The sequence below is a fragment of the Pleuronectes platessa genome, chromosome 14 (assembly GCF_947347685.1).
Source record: "Pleuronectes platessa chromosome 14, fPlePla1.1, whole genome shotgun sequence".
Classification (NCBI taxonomy): Eukaryota; Metazoa; Chordata; class Actinopteri; order Pleuronectiformes; family Pleuronectidae; genus Pleuronectes; species Pleuronectes platessa.
Window position 1 is genome coordinate 23117987 of NC_070639.1, and position 17180 is coordinate 23135166.

A 17180-nucleotide genomic window follows, 5' to 3' on the forward strand; every position below is an offset into this window, starting at 1 on the left:
AGTTTAATTAGATCTGAGTTTTGTTTTCAATTAACCTTCTGATTAATTTCTCAATTAAGTCTTTATTTAATAAAAATTAAGACATTGTTTAATCTACAACATTGAATTTACTCTCATTGACAAAGATTAGAGAGAAACTGGAGAATCTCAAGTCGTTTTAAGATGAATTTATTATCTTTTAAAAGTTGTTTACTAACTTCAGTCAAAAGATAATTTCAGCTTCTGAATATGTGATATTTAAATATGTTTAATACATCAATTTACATGTAAAGCATTAAAATATTTTAGGTTTTAAGTGGAGTTATGTTTTCTTTTATCCTGACATCACAATATTCTTGTGTCAGAAGTTTTCAGTCACTCATTCAAACTTCTGAGTCTTGGATCATGTGACTGACAGGACGTCACCTGATTGGACCGAGCTCTGATCGATTCAAAAGAGGCTTCATTGATTTTCCTTGGGAGTCGTAATCTCTAAAATAAACTAATTGAATATATATAAATAAAATTTTGAAATTTCGACAGTATGTTTTGATGAATCCATAAATGTCACAGTTATAAAATGTTATTCCTTTGGTCTTCTTTTGCTTCCATATACATTCGTTGACAGATGTGAATAGTAATCCAAAAAGAAGAAGACTTCCTGTCCTGGACTTTATGAATGAAGTGTAAACATAATAACAATCACACAATAAGTCAGATTTCCTCCAGCTTGTTCTCTTCCATGTCTGATCTAGTCCTCCTCTTTGTTCCTTTGTTCTTTCCTCTTTGTTCTTCGATCTAGAACCTTCTGATTGTGTTTCTCTTGTTGAACAGTGAGATGTTGATATTATCTTCATGTTTCTTTGCCCTGCTTCTCTGCTCTGAAGTAATTTGTTAACGAGTACACACAATGAAAGTGAGCTTGCTTTCACATGCAACTTTTGGCCATTGTTATAATATGATAAAAATTGCCATGTAACGATTGGCACATATTGATAATGAGTTAATTGACTTCAGTGTCCAAAGCTTAGTTTTATAAACACACAGAAAAGTCACTGATGGTCCTGTCGTGTCCCTCACTGGCTTTTCTTGATATGATATGATATTAAAGTTCCTGTCTTACATTTGATCAGGATGGAGATATATATATATATATATACGTTTCATAAAGTGACTTTATAGAAAGGTTCCTAATTTGATTCAGTTTCTATCTCCACTTCCCCTCTTTCCTGATTGACTGATTTCCCATTTTTCAATTTTAATCAGGTCTTTTTTAATGTTTTAAAATGTAGGTCAGTCCTACGAAATCCGTATGCTTAACAGAAAACTAGTGGAGTATACAGATATAAGCAGCAAATATGTAAAGGTAGGTGTAAGGTCCGTTTTTTTTTAAACTTTCATGTGACCTCCGCCTCTTTCTCCTAGTGTCTGTTTTCATATCTCCATTTCCTGGTTGGTCACAGGTGCCTCGACCCTCCCTTCCACTTCGGGGGTGGGGTGTCCACCTCGGAGAGTTTGGTACTTTCACCCAAAACCCTCCTCTCCTCCTTCGTAGACTTTACAAACACACAACTCATCCTCCCTTCACGTTTCCAGCCTCACACACTCTGTTCCTCTGAACTCGCTCCTCTGCTTCCTCCTTCACCACCGGAGTTTACTTCAGAAAGAAATGAGCATCTTCACATTTCTTTAATTAACTTTTTTTTATATGTTTTATTATATTTGTAAGTGATATCTCCCAGATGCCATTGCTCTCTGAATAAAGTCCATTAACAGCTCATAATGTCTGTCATCATGTCACGTTGGATTTCATTCACACAGGTTGATGTATTTCAGATGCGTATTGAAAGTGACTGTGTTTATTGCCCAGATGTTTTGAACACTGGAGAGAAGGTGGAGGTCATTTTGTTTCCGTGTGAGTGCATCCACTCCACATGCCTCCGTCCTCAGGCTCCACGGCCTAATGTTAGCTGCAGCTCCCTGGAGACGTGGGAATGGGACAGGTGGCGTCTCCACAAACACATGACGTGTCGGGTCGAGTCGCGCATGAGCCTCCCAGTAAAGATCATAAATATCCTGATGAACGCTTTGTTCATTTCATCTGATTATGAGACAGATCTAAAAAGCAGCAGGGGGCGAGAGGTCGTCATCTTACAACATCGTCTTCTAACTGAAGATGTTCAGATCACAAGATGTTTTTTAAAACCTAAAAGGTCCAAATCATGGGTCCAAGCACAGGAGCCAACTTGATTAACATGATGCAGCTCCAGCTCATTACATTCCTTTGAAATCACTCGATTCAAGATCATCCTGGTTACACAACTGTCGGTTCAGGATGAATTATAATACTTATTTCCAATGAGAAAAACTAAAATGAGCCAGAAACAATCCCACTGTTGTTTAGTTCCAGGTCATTGACGTCATAAAATATTCTCCAGCTTAGTTTTATTCTAAATAAACTTTTATTAAAGTTCCATGAAGTCCCTCAGTAAGTTAAAAACCAGAAGCAGATTAAAGATTGGATCAGGGCTCCCACATTCCGGTCTCATGAGCATGAATGTATAAAACATTTTAATAAGTTACAAGAGGTGTTTTTCACCAACTAGTTTCTCCAGGAAGCTGAAGTGTCCATCTTGTCGAGATAAGTGTAGGAGCCCTGATTTCATTTAAAAATAAAACCATATATTAGCTGCTTCTAATTCTTTATATCACATGTCCCGGCCCACTGACATGTGGACTGTAGGAACCCAGATGCACTCACTCTGTTGTACTGACTGACTGTGAATGAACTGATCTGAATCCCTGACCCCACCTGTCCACAGAGCATCATGCGCGTGGTGTTCCATGACCGGCGGCTGCAGTACATGGAGCACCAGCAGCTGGAGGGCTGGAGGTGGAACAGGCCCGGGGACCGGATCCTGGATCTGGGTACGTTGGACTGTAGCAGCAGCACGTGACCTGTGATTTATCAATCCTCAGCTGTGATGCATTACTTCATCAACAGGCTCATTATGATCTGTACTCAGTGCCCCCCCCCCCCCCCCCCCTAATGGAGCCACTGGTGTTGTTGTGTGTGCTTTGATCAAATTGCCCGGACAGTGACAAACCCACAACCTTCTCGCCTTTTGACTCAGATTCTGCTAATTTCTATTCGCTGCATGGAAGGATGTGATGTCACTGTTTACCCACTGATCTCAGAACAGACACAGCAGGTCCAAAGTGAGGACTGACCGCCTGGCTGTGTTTCCTGCAGATATCCCTCTGTCAGTGGGGATACTGGAGCCTCGCTCTCACGCTCTGCACCTCAACACCATCGAGTTCCTGTGGGACCCGGTGAAGAACGCCTCGGTGTTCATCCAGGTACAGACGGGTTCGGGTCTCACGTCAGGAGGGAAGTCAGTGCTGCTGCTCGTCCTCCTGCACACATGTCCTCTCTCTGTCTCCTCAGGTCAACTGCATCAGCACCGAGTTCACGCCCAGGAAGCATGGCGGGGAGAAGGGGGTTCCCTTCCGCATCCAGGTGGACACGTTCACCACCAACGAGCACGGGGAGTACATGGAGCACGTCCACTCGTCCAGCTGTCAGATCAAAGTCTTCAAGGTCTGAAGCTTCGTCCCACTCGTGTTCTTCTGCTTCTGTTTTACACCTTCAAGCTACAAACACCTGAAACTGATCTCAAGATTCTACATCAAATCAAATGTCCTCATCTCCTCTGTCCTCAGCCCAAAGGAGCCGATCGCAAGCTGAAGACGGACAAGGAGAAGATCGAGAAGAAGACGCTTCAGGACAGAGACAAGTACCAGGCGTCCCACGAGACCACCGTGCTGAAAGAGGTGGGACATCAGGACACAACAACCGACCCTCTGTCTGTGCTCATGCTGTCAGTGCTGAGCTCTAAAGTTATTGACCCCCACTGTGGTCAGTCCTGGTCCTGGTCCTGGTCTTATCTGGATTCGTCTCTAATCTCATCAGACCTCAGTCACTCATTCTATCTTTGAGTCACAATGTTTTGTCTAACTTCCTCCCACACACAACATTTTAAACCAGTGTTTGTCAGTGTGTTAATGTGTGTGTGTGTGTGTGTGTGTGTGTGTGTGTGTGTGTGTGTTTGTCAATGATTGCGGCTCCGTGTGTGCGTCACTTTAGTCTTTGAACGTTAAAGTGACTCTGTGGTTTAATCTGGTTTGTTATTCATCCGGACAAAAATCAAACCTGAAGCAAGAAACCAAAACACTTTGTGAAGTGGAAAATACAAATTTACAAATTAAAGTGCTGTCTTCAAACTTTGACTTAAATAAATGTTTATGAGTAATATCAGCAAAATGCACTTTAAGGAGTCATGTATAGAATGAGCTGTTATATTTTTATAGAATCATTATTGATGTATTAATTAACACATGACCAGCATTACAATATTATATCTACTTTACAATACATCATATTCTATAACTAAATCCTATGTTTTATAGTCACAATAGTTTTAATGCTTATCTGTCGAATATGTCCCAACTTAAGCACTTCCTGTAGCTGTTTCAAAGTAAAAGCACTTCAGAGTTTCTGTTGACTGAATCCATTCATTTGTCTAAACAAGTTTTTTTTTTATTATTGTAAGACTGGAAGATGCAAAGCTTCACGGAGTTGAGTCTTTAGTGTTTGTAGTATTCAGGTGCATGAGGTGATAATTCTATTTATGAATTATCACTTCCTCATTTCATCCGTTCTCAGTGTGAAAACTACAAATCCTTCCATCTTTAATATGATATTTCTGATATTGTCTCTCTCCAGTGCTCCCCCTGGCCCGACGCCCTGAACCTCACCACCCACAGCAGCTGCAGCACCCCCTCACCTGTTTACCACAGCTCCCCCACCTCCTGCAGTGTGCCAGACGGGTGGGTCAGCCTTCTCTCTCCATGCACACACGTGTTCTGCACCATCTCAACTCATTACGTTCATTAGAGCCTTCATGTAGAGAAGGCCTGACCCCTGCAGCAGAGTGTGATAGCGCCCTCTATGGGTTGACACCTAACCCTGCATGATGTGCCACAGCAGTGAAAGAACAGACAGATGTTTTTCAGAAGGCAAAGAATACAATACACCAAAAAAATCAATCACCCCCCATCTGCTCTTTCTTCCTCACGTGCACGCTCCTGTAGCAGCTGCTCTCCAAACCAGCAGGGGGAGCTGCTCCTGTCCAGCTGCTCTGATGTGAGTACCAGGGTTGACGCTGCTCTCTCGTCCCTTTCAGGACAGTATTTGGAGACAGTGGACGCTGAGCTGCTGTTCTCATTTCAAGGGCTCTTCTTCTGTTTGACATGTAGCACCTCCTGCCCTCGTCCTCGCCCCAGGACACTCAGGACTGGCTGCACCGCCACCGGTTCTCCTCGTTCTCCAGGCTCTTCACCAGCTTCTTAGGTACCGGTTGTCCCAGAGAACAAGGAGAACCCCAGTTGTCCTTGTGAAATCTTGAGACACATGGTTCTACCTCAGGAACGCAGAACCTCACCCTCTGCTGTGGTTGCAGGTGTAGATCTTCTGAGTTTGAGCAGGGAGGACCTGATCCAGATATGTGGCCCAGCAGATGGAATCCGCCTCTTCAACACCATGAAGGGAAGGTGAGACTTCCAGGAGCCACCAGTCGTTTAGTTTTTCTTTTAATCGAAATCTGCTTATCCTCCCAGTACGACTATAACAGCTCCCACTGGTTTCCTGCAGGTGCATCCAGCCCCGCCTCACCATCTACGTGTGCCAGCAGCAGCAGGCCCGGAATCAACCTCCCATCAAGCCCGGGGGCGGAGACAGTAAGTGGGAATGTTGTGTAACATTGTGTAACATTGTGTACACGTCCACACGTATCAGATCAGTGTCTCAGTTTCTTCTTCCCCTGCAGTCTACCACGCTCTGTACCTGGAGGAGCTGACCCTGCTGGACCTGTGTGAGAAGGTGGCCATGCTGTACAGCATCACTCCCCAGCAGATCACACACATCTACAGGCAGAAGCCCACTGGGATCCACATCCTGGTCTCTGACGAGGTATCTATACACACTTCACTCCTTCGGATTATTTACTAATGAGCCCGGGACTCTCACATACCATATCTATAGAGCTTTCTCCATCATAGCTGTTCAAATCGGGTTCACAGATGAGGCATACGAGTACTTGTTTAAGTGTGTGTTAGTGTGTGAGGCTGATTGTCATTATAAAATTGACCTTTCTAAATCTGCTTTTAATCTGGGATTAATTTATCTATTATAATAGTTTTTAATGTAAAATCCCTGTTTTGTAACTGCTATAACGTTACCTTATTGTTTTTATTGTCACTGTTTTTACCATGTTAAGAACCTTTGAGTACCTCAAGCTCTATACAACTAAAATGTATTATTATTATTATTATTATTATTATTATTATTATTATTATTATTATCATCATCCAGAGAATAGGAGAGGAGAGGATTGGGTTTTGTGTTCACACTGATCAATCCACTTCTCTCAGATGGTGCAGAACTTCGGGGAGGAGACGAGCTTCGTCATCAGCACTATAAGAGGTCATTATCTGTATTATTTATATATTCAGACATTTAACATCCATACTCCATAGCTGTTTTAAATGACTGTCTACCGGCTTGTCTTCTGTCCTGCAGATGAAAACACTGACGGCTTCCAGATTGTGTTGAAATGACCAGCAGGGGGACGCAGGAGGAGGTTCCATCCCAGCGATTGTACAGATTGTAAATAAATCCTTCTAGAATAAAAGATCATATATTTACAGTAAAGTAAAAAAAAAGGCTGTGAAGCCCGTAGTTTACTGTTGATTGTGTGTTTCTATTCAGCTGTCTTTAATTTCCTTGTTTTATTTGTACATTTGTCAAGTTACTGATTCATGTTTAATATGCTTGCAATTCATGGTAAAGCTTAACATGTGCTCACATTCCATAAGCGTCTATTAATGCAAGTGAATGACTTTCATGAAATAAAGCAAAGTGTCACACATCATCATGCAGACAAATCAAAAAGACAAATGAACAAAGGAGTTTTATGCTGTTTTAGTGGGAGCTCTGGTCTCCCAGTGTCCCTGCTCTGCTCTGATCTGCTGTGGTGGTTTCTCACCAGTTCTAGTTGCTTTAAAGCTGAAAGTGGACAGGGGGGGGGGGGGTGCATTAAAGTCAGAATAAAGTATTTTGCACTGTTTTCTCTTCCTGTGGTTGCTGTGACTTCCTCTGCTCTGAACCTTCATCAACTCCACCCACTTTAATATTCATAATTTAATAGTCTTTTCAGATTTGGTGAATTTATAATGATCTTCTGAATGGTGACATCACACAAGGACCTGGTGACATCACACAAGGACCCGGTGACATCATCGCGTGTGAACTTGTGAACTTTAGAACAAGATCACTGATGATAACTTAAATTAAACCTATTACAACAAATTCATGTTGTACTTCCTCCTCCTCTTCCTCCTTCTCCTATTCTGCCTCCTCATCCTCTTCTTTTTCTACCTCCTTTTTATCCTCCGCCTATTTCTCTACATCCTCCTCTTCTTCCTCCTCATCCCCCCTCTTCCTTCTTCTCTTCTTCTTCCTCTTCTTCTTCCTCCTCATTCTCTTCTTTTTCTTCCACCTCTTTATCCTCTTCTTCTTATTTTTCCTCCTCCTCAACCTCATCTTCCTATCCCTCCTCTTCCTCTCCTCTTCTTCCTCCTCCACCTCTATATACAGCTCCTCCTCCACTTCTTCTTCCTCCTTCCACCTCCTGCTCCTCCTCCCTACTGCTCCTCCCCTCCTCTTTCCCCGCCTACTCCTCTTCCTCCTCCCTCTTGTTCCTCCTCCACCTCCTCCTCTTCCTCCTCCTCCTCCTCTCCCCCCGCCTCCTCCTCTTCCTCCTCCTCCTCCTCCTCTCCCCCCGCCTCCTCCTATTCCTCCTCCTCCTCTCCCTCCTCCTCCTCCGCTGACTGACAGCCGCTCAGTCCTGCCCGTGCCCGTGTCGCTCTGCCCGGCCTCCGCCATCTTGCCTCTCCCCTGGCTGCGAGAAGCCGAGTGCGGAAGTGGAAGCGCAGAGTGCGGGCTCCGGGTTCCGCCTGTGGACGCTCACGGATCCTCCCCGACGACACCGCCTCGTTTCAGCGCCTCGAGTCGAGCACGGACCCCGGGAGAGATGGCTCAACGCTTACCGGCGTGTGTGGTGGACTGCGGCACAGGGTAGGTGTCCGGGAGCGGGGCGTGCAGCCGAGGGGGGCCCGGGTGTCATGGAGGGTCTGGGTGCGGGTAGGGGCTGTCAGTGTCAGCGGAGGAGCCCGGGTGTGTGTGTGTGTGTGTGTGTGTGTGTGTGTGTGTGTCTGTCTGCGGGCGTTAGACCCACCGCTAGCCTGGGAGCTAACATGCTAACGAGCAGCTAGCTGTGGTTGTTGTGTTCCCCAGCGGCTCAGAGGCACTACGGCACCGCTCGGGTTTCACCTCCATCGTCCTGCTTGCTCGCCAGTTGCACCAGTAGCGACATTTTACACCCCCCCCCCCCCCCCAGCTTGTTTCTCCTGTGTCACCATGAGACTACAGACTGGGGAGGAGGAGGAGGAGGAGGAGGGGGGGGGGATGCCTCACATCTGGCTCCATTCATTCAGAGGGAGTTCAGCTGCTGTTGACAAAACAGCGTCCCACCACAACATTACGTGTTCTACCAGAATTCCCAGTCCGATTTGTGGCCCCTGAATGGAAACCAGTGTGATACTGGTGTCTCCACTCGACGAGGCGCAGCGCCACTTCCTACACAGGCTCCACTTCCTCATTCACGCGCTCTGCTCCATATAAGGAGCTGTTCTCGACCTCCGAGCATGTTTTTCTGATTAACTTCTCTAATTCCGGCTCCTCAGCAGGTTGTTGGTTCTATTCTCGGGCGATTCGTCTCAATTAGGAGCTCGAGCAGTCTTTTATATTTGTTCTGGCCTCGAGAGCAAAATGATGCTTTGAGAGGGCAGAGTGGAAATCACAGATCCAGATGTTATCTGAGGAGCACTGTTGGTATAGATCAGTGTGTGTGTGTCTGTGTGTGTGGGTGTGTGTGCACCTCCTGTCCTGCTTGGTATCAGGTAGATCTTCACTCCTGATTGTTATGTAATTTTATTTTATAAATAAATATTAATATCCACTGTGAGGAAGGGGTTTATGTTTCAGGCGATTCAGGACATTCGCTCAAATAACTGTCCTCAGGTGATGAGAGGTGTGCTCAGCTAGTTTCGGGGGGGCTTTCATGTAGAGGCTTGAACTCCTCACATTGCATACCTCTCTTCCCCCCCCCCCCCCCCCCCCCCCCCAAATCATCCCTCCAGGCTGTAAACCAGAGACCTGCTTCAGATCTGCACTGGGACCAGAAGAAGGAAGTGCAGCTGAGACTGTGTGTTAGCCCTCCTGTGCTAGTTCCTACTCATTAAACAGATGTTCCCTTTTTTACTTTTATAGCCAGGTCTTAAAGGTACAAGGCAGACGACAGGTTCCAGTAACTGCATCTGCAAGTGGTACTTAATTATCTGTGGAGCTAACAGCTGATCACCAAGTTAGTACAGAGTTAGACACAAGTTCACTGAGGGAGTTCATGATGTCCAGAGGAAGACGGCTCCACTTCCTGACACACAACATCTACCTTCTAAGTTGTTTAATGACTCTATGATAAATCAACCACAGTCACATCAGGGTGTAGGAGTCGTCTAATGTGCAACACTCACATGAATCTAGAAATCCCATGTGCATTTGAAGGGTTTGGGTGGAGGAGGCGTTGCTTCATCTATCTTAAGCAAACAGTCGAAATCTCATACCACAAGGCTGCAGTCATTAATGAGCACAGGTCGAAAGTGAACCAACGCTACAGACGACAGGTTTTCAGTCAGTTGTACGATTCTAAAGTAGATTCCTGTAGAATCTGTGTTAGAATGTGTTTTAAAAAACTGGTTGACTTCACTGTTGTGCGTCCTGTGCGATGATGTCCACTGTCAGACGTGTGTTGTGTGTTTTCCGCGTGTCGAGGCAGGTTGAGGGAGACAAGCTGGGACTGTTCTGTGGTATGAAGGTGTTCAGAGCTCTGCTGCTGTCAGACCACACTGCTGGTGTCATGAAGCAGCTGTTGACAGTGACACACATACATATCTTACAGTATATCCATTAGACACTACTGATAATATGACTTTTATTATTGTAATTAGAGTGAAACACATTCATGTCTCGTACGTTGAATCAGCTGCTGGTGTATGTGTCAGTTAATTCATTCACACATCAAAAACCTTCAGCTGGCTCAGGACACGTCTGCTCCTGTTTTTATTTGTTTTAACTTCTCATATTTTTGGAAATATGCAGCTTTTTTTCAGCAAACTTTGGTTTTTATAATAAGTTTCTACACTGGTGACATCATCGCAGAGGCCTGGTGACATCATCACATAACTTTGACCTTGGCAGTGTGACACCGACAAGTCGTGAATTTGCAGCTTGACTCAGCAAAGCAACTCAGCACTTTATGCATTTTCCATTGAAACCAGTTGTTGACGTTGAATTGAGGGGATGGTTCCAGTCATAACAACCAGTGGAGAGTTCCTCCTGACTTCCTGATGCTGTCTCTTCCGGCTGCTTCTTGTCCACAGTCAGTTGAACTCAAAGAAGCCACTGTTGTGACCAGGATGTGGCCCATGGTGCCCACAGTGCTCCGGACGAGTCAGAGGTGTCATCTATCAGTCCCCCGGGCCCTGAGGGCTACTATGGGAGGCAGAGCTTAGACCAGTCCAGACTACATCTGGTCAGCATGTGCCCCACAAGACTTCCGTACAGAGGAGGGTTCAAACTCTATAGTCTTTAGCTGTGGTTGTTGTAGAAAGGACTTTGAGAAACTTGGTAAAGGTTTGATTCTCTTCTTATCACAAAGCAGAAGGAGATACAGCAGCTGATGCTGAGGTCATGGCTGGTTTATATTAAGGGTTAGTGATCAGTTTATACAGAAGTGATCCCCCCCCACCCCCCCCCACCCCAGCAGACCCATATGAATAGTTCTCAGTTCCCAGTGTGACATGAATGGCTCTTTTAATGGCCTCCTATTAGCAAACTCCAGAGCTGCTGCTGCTCTTGGCATCAAACCAACTCCCCACAGGACAGGGATGGCATTGATCAGAACAATCAGGGGAACGCAGCCCAAAATAATCTTCACTGTAGTAAATGTTCACACGTCTAAATGCAGTTCCAGCTTTGTATTGTATTGTCCAGTTCATCCAACTGGTTTCTAATGGAGAAATGTCCTTCTTCTCTTCTCTTGCAGTTACACCAAACTGGGGTATGCAGGGAACACAGAGCCACAGTTCATCGTTCCATCATGTGAGTATTTCCCTGTACGTTCGATTCCCTGACCACTAGCCCACAAGGCCAGTGAGGCCAACAACGAAAAGGGGAAATGATACAAGTTTAAAAAATCCCCTGCTAACAATTATAAATACTTTTCTGAATTTGACTTTGTGCCTTTAACACTTTGAACACTTTAAGGGTCTTTTCAGGTCTAATTTCTGTATATGTAAATGTTTCTTAGATTTTTGAAAATTAAACCATTTTAATTACCTGTAAATGTACCTCACACCACCCTGTAGCCACTTATTGACTTCTCTTATCTCTCGTCAGGTATCGCCATCAAAGAATCAGCCAAGGTCGGGGACCAGGCCCAGCGGAGGATGATGAAGGGGGTGGACGACCTGGATTTCTTCATTGGAGATGAAGCAGTAGACAAACCCTCATATTCCACTAAGGTACGTGACCCTGTTGGATTTATGAACCCATATTTTAAAAGTATAAATAATAGAGTTAACAATTAGTAAACAGGAAGCAGAAGAAAGGAGATGGTTTCCTTGTCTGATAACTAGGGGACCGTTTCTCTTTGAATGACTCAAACAGGGAAGAGAGACACTTCACAGGGAAACCAGGACATGACCTGTAATGAACATTATTCTAATTATTACCTGAACCCGTGTGTCTCCAGTGGCCAATCCGTCATGGGATTGTGGAGGACTGGGACCTCATGGAGCGCTTCATGGAGCAGATCATCTTCAAGTACCTGAGGGCGGAGCCTGAGGACCACTACTTCCTCCTGGTGAGCATGTGACCCATCCAGAGCTAGTAAACACAAAGGGTCAGCCCACAGTATCTTATTTTGTCTTGTTTGTGTGTTTGTGTGTATTCAGACCGAGCCTCCTCTCAACACACCGGAGAACCGAGAGTACACAGCTGAGATCATGTTCGAGTCCTTCAACGTGCCCGGGCTTTACATCGCTGTGCAGGTGAGATGTGATGGAACTTGTTGACATGACGAGTCATAAACACTTCTTCCTCATGTGATCAGCTATAAATACTCTCGCTAATGTACATTTGAACACACAATCTTACATATAAATGTCACATGTCCTTCATATGTGTGTTATTGTGCGTGGCAGGCTGTGCTCGCCCTGGCAGCCTCCTGGACCTCCAGACAGGTGGGAGAGAGGACGCTGACGGGGACGGTCATCGACAGCGGAGACGGTGTCACTCACGTCATCCCTGTGGTGAGTCTACAGATCCCTCAGTCAATCACTGTCTCTCACACAGTTCCACGTTTCTGAAGAATCAACGCTTTGCTTTGTACATGATTATAATAATAACAATAACATTATTTGTATGGCACTTATCTAAACAAGGTTATAAAGTGATTCCTTCATGGCCCTTCAGGAATCAGAACTGTTGGGTTTCTCTATTGTTTAAGGTCTTGAGATAATGTTTTGGATTATTTTGTTTTATTATGATTTGGCGCTATACAATAATATATATAATATATTTACGTAGCTGCTACTTATGTTCCGTAATTGACTGTTTTAATTTAATAAGGAGACATAGTAATCAATGTTTGCTCCCCTCAGGAAAGCATTTTAATTATTAACTGTGATCATTAAGTCGATTTTTGACTCTTGTAAACGCCCATGGCTCTAATTGAATTACGATTAGTGGCATCTGTGTTGAATTGATGATTTTTTTTTTTCACATGCTCAGAAACCGGATAGAGTTCAAAAGCAAACAGTGACTCAGAGGTTTGAAGGAATTGCCCCGTTTCAGGAAATGTGCTTGCAGAAAACCTTTAGAGTCCGACTGACTCGACATTTCTCTGCATGTTCAGCAACAAGTGCAAAAAATGAGCCAAACACAACAAGACTGGGACGTAGACAAGCAGAAATCTGATGAGAACATCCAGTTCTGTGTCTCTTCTATTCTCAATCTTTGTCTTCATGTTGAACGTTATGTAACATCAGCTGTTTTCAGTCTCTCTCTCTGTTCCTCTGTGTCTCTCAGGCTGAAGGTTACGTTATCGGCAGCTGTATAAAGCACATCCCCATCGCAGGGAGAGACATCACCTACTTCACCCAGCAGCTCCTGAGGGAGAGGGAGGTGGGCATCCCCCCCGAGCAGTCGCTGGAGACAGCTAAGGCGGTGAAGGTAGGTCCTCAGCTACAGCTCCGATACAGAACCACTACATCTGATAAAGACGCAGTAAAAGAACATGACCTTGTACTCGTTGTGTCCCCGGCAGGAGCGGTACAGCTACGTGTGCCCGGATCTAGTCAAAGAGTTCAGCAAGTACGACACAGACGGCTCCAAGTGGATCAAGCAGTACACCGGCATCAACTCCATCAGCAAGAAGGAGTTCACCATCGACGTCGGCTACGAGCGCTTCCTCGGACCGGAGATCTTCTTCCACCCGGAGGTGAGAATCACAACACAATCTAAGATAATGGAAACTCACAAACATTAGACGAGGGGAACAGAGCAGGATAACGAGTCTTTCCTCTCCCTCCCAGTTTGCCAACCCTGACTTCACCCAGCCCATCTCCGAGGTCGTGGACGAGGTCATTCAGAACTGCCCCATTGATGTCAGGCGTCCGCTCTACAAGGTAACCTGTCGTCCATCCGTCAAACCTTTTATTTTGTTACAGATTCACTGGTGGTGACATTGTTTTGTGCCGAGTTGGGACATTTTGTCTGAGTATCAGATAACTGGTGTCAAGTGGTGTTTCCCTCCTGCCCCCCCCACACGTCCACAGGTCACCGGGGGCTAAGTGCTTCTTATTCTACAGCTCTCTGACCCCCGTCACCTTATCTCCCCCCAGAACGTTGTTCTCTCAGGAGGCTCCACCATGTTCAGGGACTTCGGGCGCCGCCTGCAGAGAGATCTAAAGAGGTCGGTTGATGCCCGACTGAAGATGAGCGAGGAGCTGAGTGGAGGAAAGCTCAAGGTGAGCGGAGCCCATTCATTTACTGCACAGATCGATTCCTCTCAGCCAAACACAATGACTGTGTGAGGAGTGAACCTGAGACTGAATGTCTCTTTAAAGACTGTCCATGCTCTCCAACAACACGTATGTATAGATATAGATGTATAGTGAATGGAGATCAGATTACAGTCACATCTTAAATCGTCCTCTGTGATTAATACGGAAATAAGTAAACATCATTCTGAGTTTTCAAGTTTTATAAACTGGTTTTTATGCCCAAATATCCTGGAAACTGACAATGAAACACTTACTGCTATAAAGAGAACATGGCCTGTGTTAAGAGTGTAAATATATTAGCTTTAAAGCCTCTAACAGTTTGTCTACTTCCTTCCTGCGTCCTTTCATCACTTCTGCATCTCTGATCCTCGGTTTGTCTCTGTTCTCTCTCCTCAGCCAAAACCAATCGATGTCCAGGTCATCACTCATCATATGCAGAGATATGCAGTGTGGTTTGGAGGATCAATGTTAGCATCAACTGTGAGTACTTCAAATCTCAATGCACACAACTCTATCAACATGCAGTCAACACACAACACACACACTTCTCAGTGTTTAGTTAGTCTCCAGGGCAGAGACATACGTTTTAATGCAAAGACACAAGAGACATACGTCCTTAAATCCTTGATGTATTCATAAGGTGATGATAAATTGAGTTTGTAGTTGTTATTGTGTCTGTTAGACTTAAAGTCTCAATTCATCTTTCTTTAAATTATGAAAATGTGACTCATCCATTGACTTGTTGAATACACTTAGTCACTGCTTGTATGAGAGTAGAGCCCCCTGGTGGAAGGGGATGTGTAATGTTTTTCAGTCCATATTCCATTATCTGAGCAAGTTGGATTAAATGTAGATATAAGATTTATGATTTTTTATAGTTTAGTATAAGAGATGCATCAGAAATCCTTGTTAGTCTTTCAGCCTCTAAGTGGGCGGGCCTGTCTTCATATACACACGTGTTTGATTGACAGCTGGGGCATCAGGGGCATTCAAACATAGTTAACACAAACTTTCACTGCAACACTGACTCACACACGAGGCCATAAAGACTCCAGCTTTCACAACCTAATCTCACTGAGTTGACATTTGCAGGCGATTGTTGCAGCTTAATAACTCATCAGCTGTCGAACGTGCAAACTGACATCAGCAGTGAACTTTCTCGTGGGTCAACATTTGTTTTGAAACTCATTCAGCAAGTACAACACCAGTTGTGTGTCCTTATTGTTAATATAGATAAAGTGTTGTCTTATCCTTGTCTATGTCAGTGAGATAAACCCTAATCTACCGAGTGCACTTGATCTAATGTGGTGTTTGTTGGATGATGTCGAGAGCTCCTAGCGTCAGGATCCACTGGTTCTTCACATTTCATCGTGTACAGACACACTAACACGTTTTAGTTTTTGTGTGTTCTTTAAGTTGGTCTGTGTTCATCGTCCCCTTCATGTGTTTGTTTCCACAGCCGGAGTTCTACCAGGTCTGCCACACCAAGAAGGACTATGAAGAGATCGGGCCGAGCATCTGTCGCCACAACCCTGTGTTCGGAGTCATGTCTTAACTCAGGACCCGACAGTCGAACAGCAGCGGGGGGGAGCTGCGACAGGTTGGAGCGGAGAGGGGGGGGGGTTGTATTGATGGAAGGTAGTCAGGATCAGGAGGTGGGAAGATGGCGGCGCTTCTGTGCTTTTCGGTTAGTCGTTCAGCTGTGGGGACGCAGAGGAGATCCAGAATATAAAAAGATTTAAAAAAAGGAAAAGAGACCAGACCAGACACAGACCGGCTGGAGAGTTTATTGTGAATGTTCTTTTCTTATCTTCTGTGTTTCCTGCTTTCTTTCTTTCTTTCTTACTTTTCTTTTTTCTTGCTTTACTTTTCTTTTTCAAAATGAGGGAAAATGGTTCGTAAACCAAAACGATTTAAAAAAAAACAAACTTTCTGGATCTGTTGAGCAAAATGCAGTGAGTGACGATGATGATGATGATGATGATGATGATGCATATACAGGTGGTGTTGGTGGAGGCCGAAGATGATGACAGAAACATTGATAGTAATTTCCTGACACCAGAACATATTATTTATGTTTATCGAGCACGAGTCCAGGCGAGATCTGACGACTCCTGAAACCATTGACGAGTTTAGAACATATTATTGTCTGCGTTTAATTTCTGCAAAGAATATCAGCTTCAAATTTCCATGTCTGTGTATCACGATAAGAGCTTGTTTATATTTCATACAAAAGTTTTTATATGTAAAACTATGGAAATCAGGGGTAAAAAAAAGAAAATGTAATCGATTACAATATGAACAAACGACTGTTTTAAAAACCATGATGCAGCTTTGATACGCAGTATTTGTTCGGGTGGGCGTGCCGTTGTTCCCCATGTGTCATCGCTGTCTTGCCCTTTAATTCTCAATCCATAGATTCACATCTGTTTCACTTCAGACTGTCAGGTTTCCATCTCTGATGCAGTGAGAGAAGAGAGAGAGAGAGAGAGAGAGGACTTTCTGAGGTTACACAAAGGAACGACTGTCAGACCAGTATTGTTAGACTAGAAGTTTTTTTTTTATTATTAAATACCAAATTATTAAAATAATGGAATTTGTGTATTTAATGCCTTGCAACATTCCAATAAAGGCTCAAATTTGTTTCTAAGTCTTGGAGTGTTTGTCCTCTATGGGGGGGGGAGAATCTTTGACTTCTGAGATCTGCAGACCTGAAGGACAAATCAACACGATCACGTTCGATCCATAAAAGAAAACGATTTCTGATGTTTCAACAGATTTTCTTATCGCTCACAGTTTGGAGCATAATGACCTCTGCTGCTACTGCAATGAAACTCTGTACAGAGACAATGATCTGAGTGATTATTATTAGTTTACCTTCCTGTTCACCAATA

The 17180-nt window shown here is 44.3% G+C and overlaps 2 protein-coding genes across 2 annotated transcripts; both read left to right on the forward strand.

Annotated features, from left to right (window-relative positions):
* The first annotated feature begins 6 nt into the window (after window positions 1-6).
* tfcp2l1 (transcription factor CP2-like 1) lies at window positions 7-6974 on the forward strand. Its single transcript, XM_053439859.1, has 13 exons — window positions 7-1345; window positions 2802-2907; window positions 3233-3339; window positions 3428-3580; window positions 3703-3813; window positions 4766-4869; window positions 5134-5185; window positions 5299-5392; window positions 5502-5592; window positions 5693-5778; window positions 5868-6010; window positions 6472-6523; window positions 6620-6974. Exons 1-13 carry the CDS (start codon window positions 1292-1294, stop codon window positions 6655-6657), a joined length of 1191 nt encoding a protein of 396 aa, XP_053295834.1. The 5' UTR covers window positions 7-1291; the 3' UTR covers window positions 6658-6974.
* Window positions 6975-8016: 1042 nt separating this feature from the next.
* LOC128455902 (actin-related protein 3) lies at window positions 8017-16936 on the forward strand. The gene is made up of 12 exons (XM_053439858.1): window positions 8017-8176; window positions 11265-11320; window positions 11618-11742; window positions 11973-12083; window positions 12175-12270; window positions 12424-12531; window positions 13310-13453; window positions 13548-13721; window positions 13816-13908; window positions 14125-14250; window positions 14683-14766; window positions 15746-16936. Exons 1-12 carry the CDS (start codon window positions 8133-8135, stop codon window positions 15839-15841), a joined length of 1257 nt encoding a protein of 418 aa, XP_053295833.1. The 5' UTR covers window positions 8017-8132; the 3' UTR covers window positions 15842-16936.
* The last annotated feature ends 244 nt before the right edge of the window (window positions 16937-17180 follow it).

Coding starts and splice junctions, on each gene's coding strand:
- tfcp2l1 (XM_053439859.1), top strand. CDS start 1,292: ATGCTTAACAGAAAACTAGTGGAGTATACAGATATAAGCAGCAAATAT. Junction 5,393..5,501: donor GCTCTTCACCAGCTTCTTAG/GTACCGGTTGTC, acceptor CTGTGGTTGCAG/GTGTAGATCTTCTGAGTTTG. Junction 6,524..6,619: donor CGTCATCAGCACTATAAGAG/GTCATTATCTGT, acceptor TCTGTCCTGCAG/ATGAAAACACTGACGGCTTC.
- LOC128455902 (XM_053439858.1), top strand. CDS start 8,133: ATGGCTCAACGCTTACCGGCGTGTGTGGTGGACTGCGGCACAGG. Junction 11,321..11,617: donor ACAGTTCATCGTTCCATCAT/GTGAGTATTTCC, acceptor ATCTCTCGTCAG/GTATCGCCATCAAAGAATCA. Junction 13,909..14,124: donor TCAGGCGTCCGCTCTACAAG/GTAACCTGTCGT, acceptor ATCTCCCCCCAG/AACGTTGTTCTCTCAGGAGG.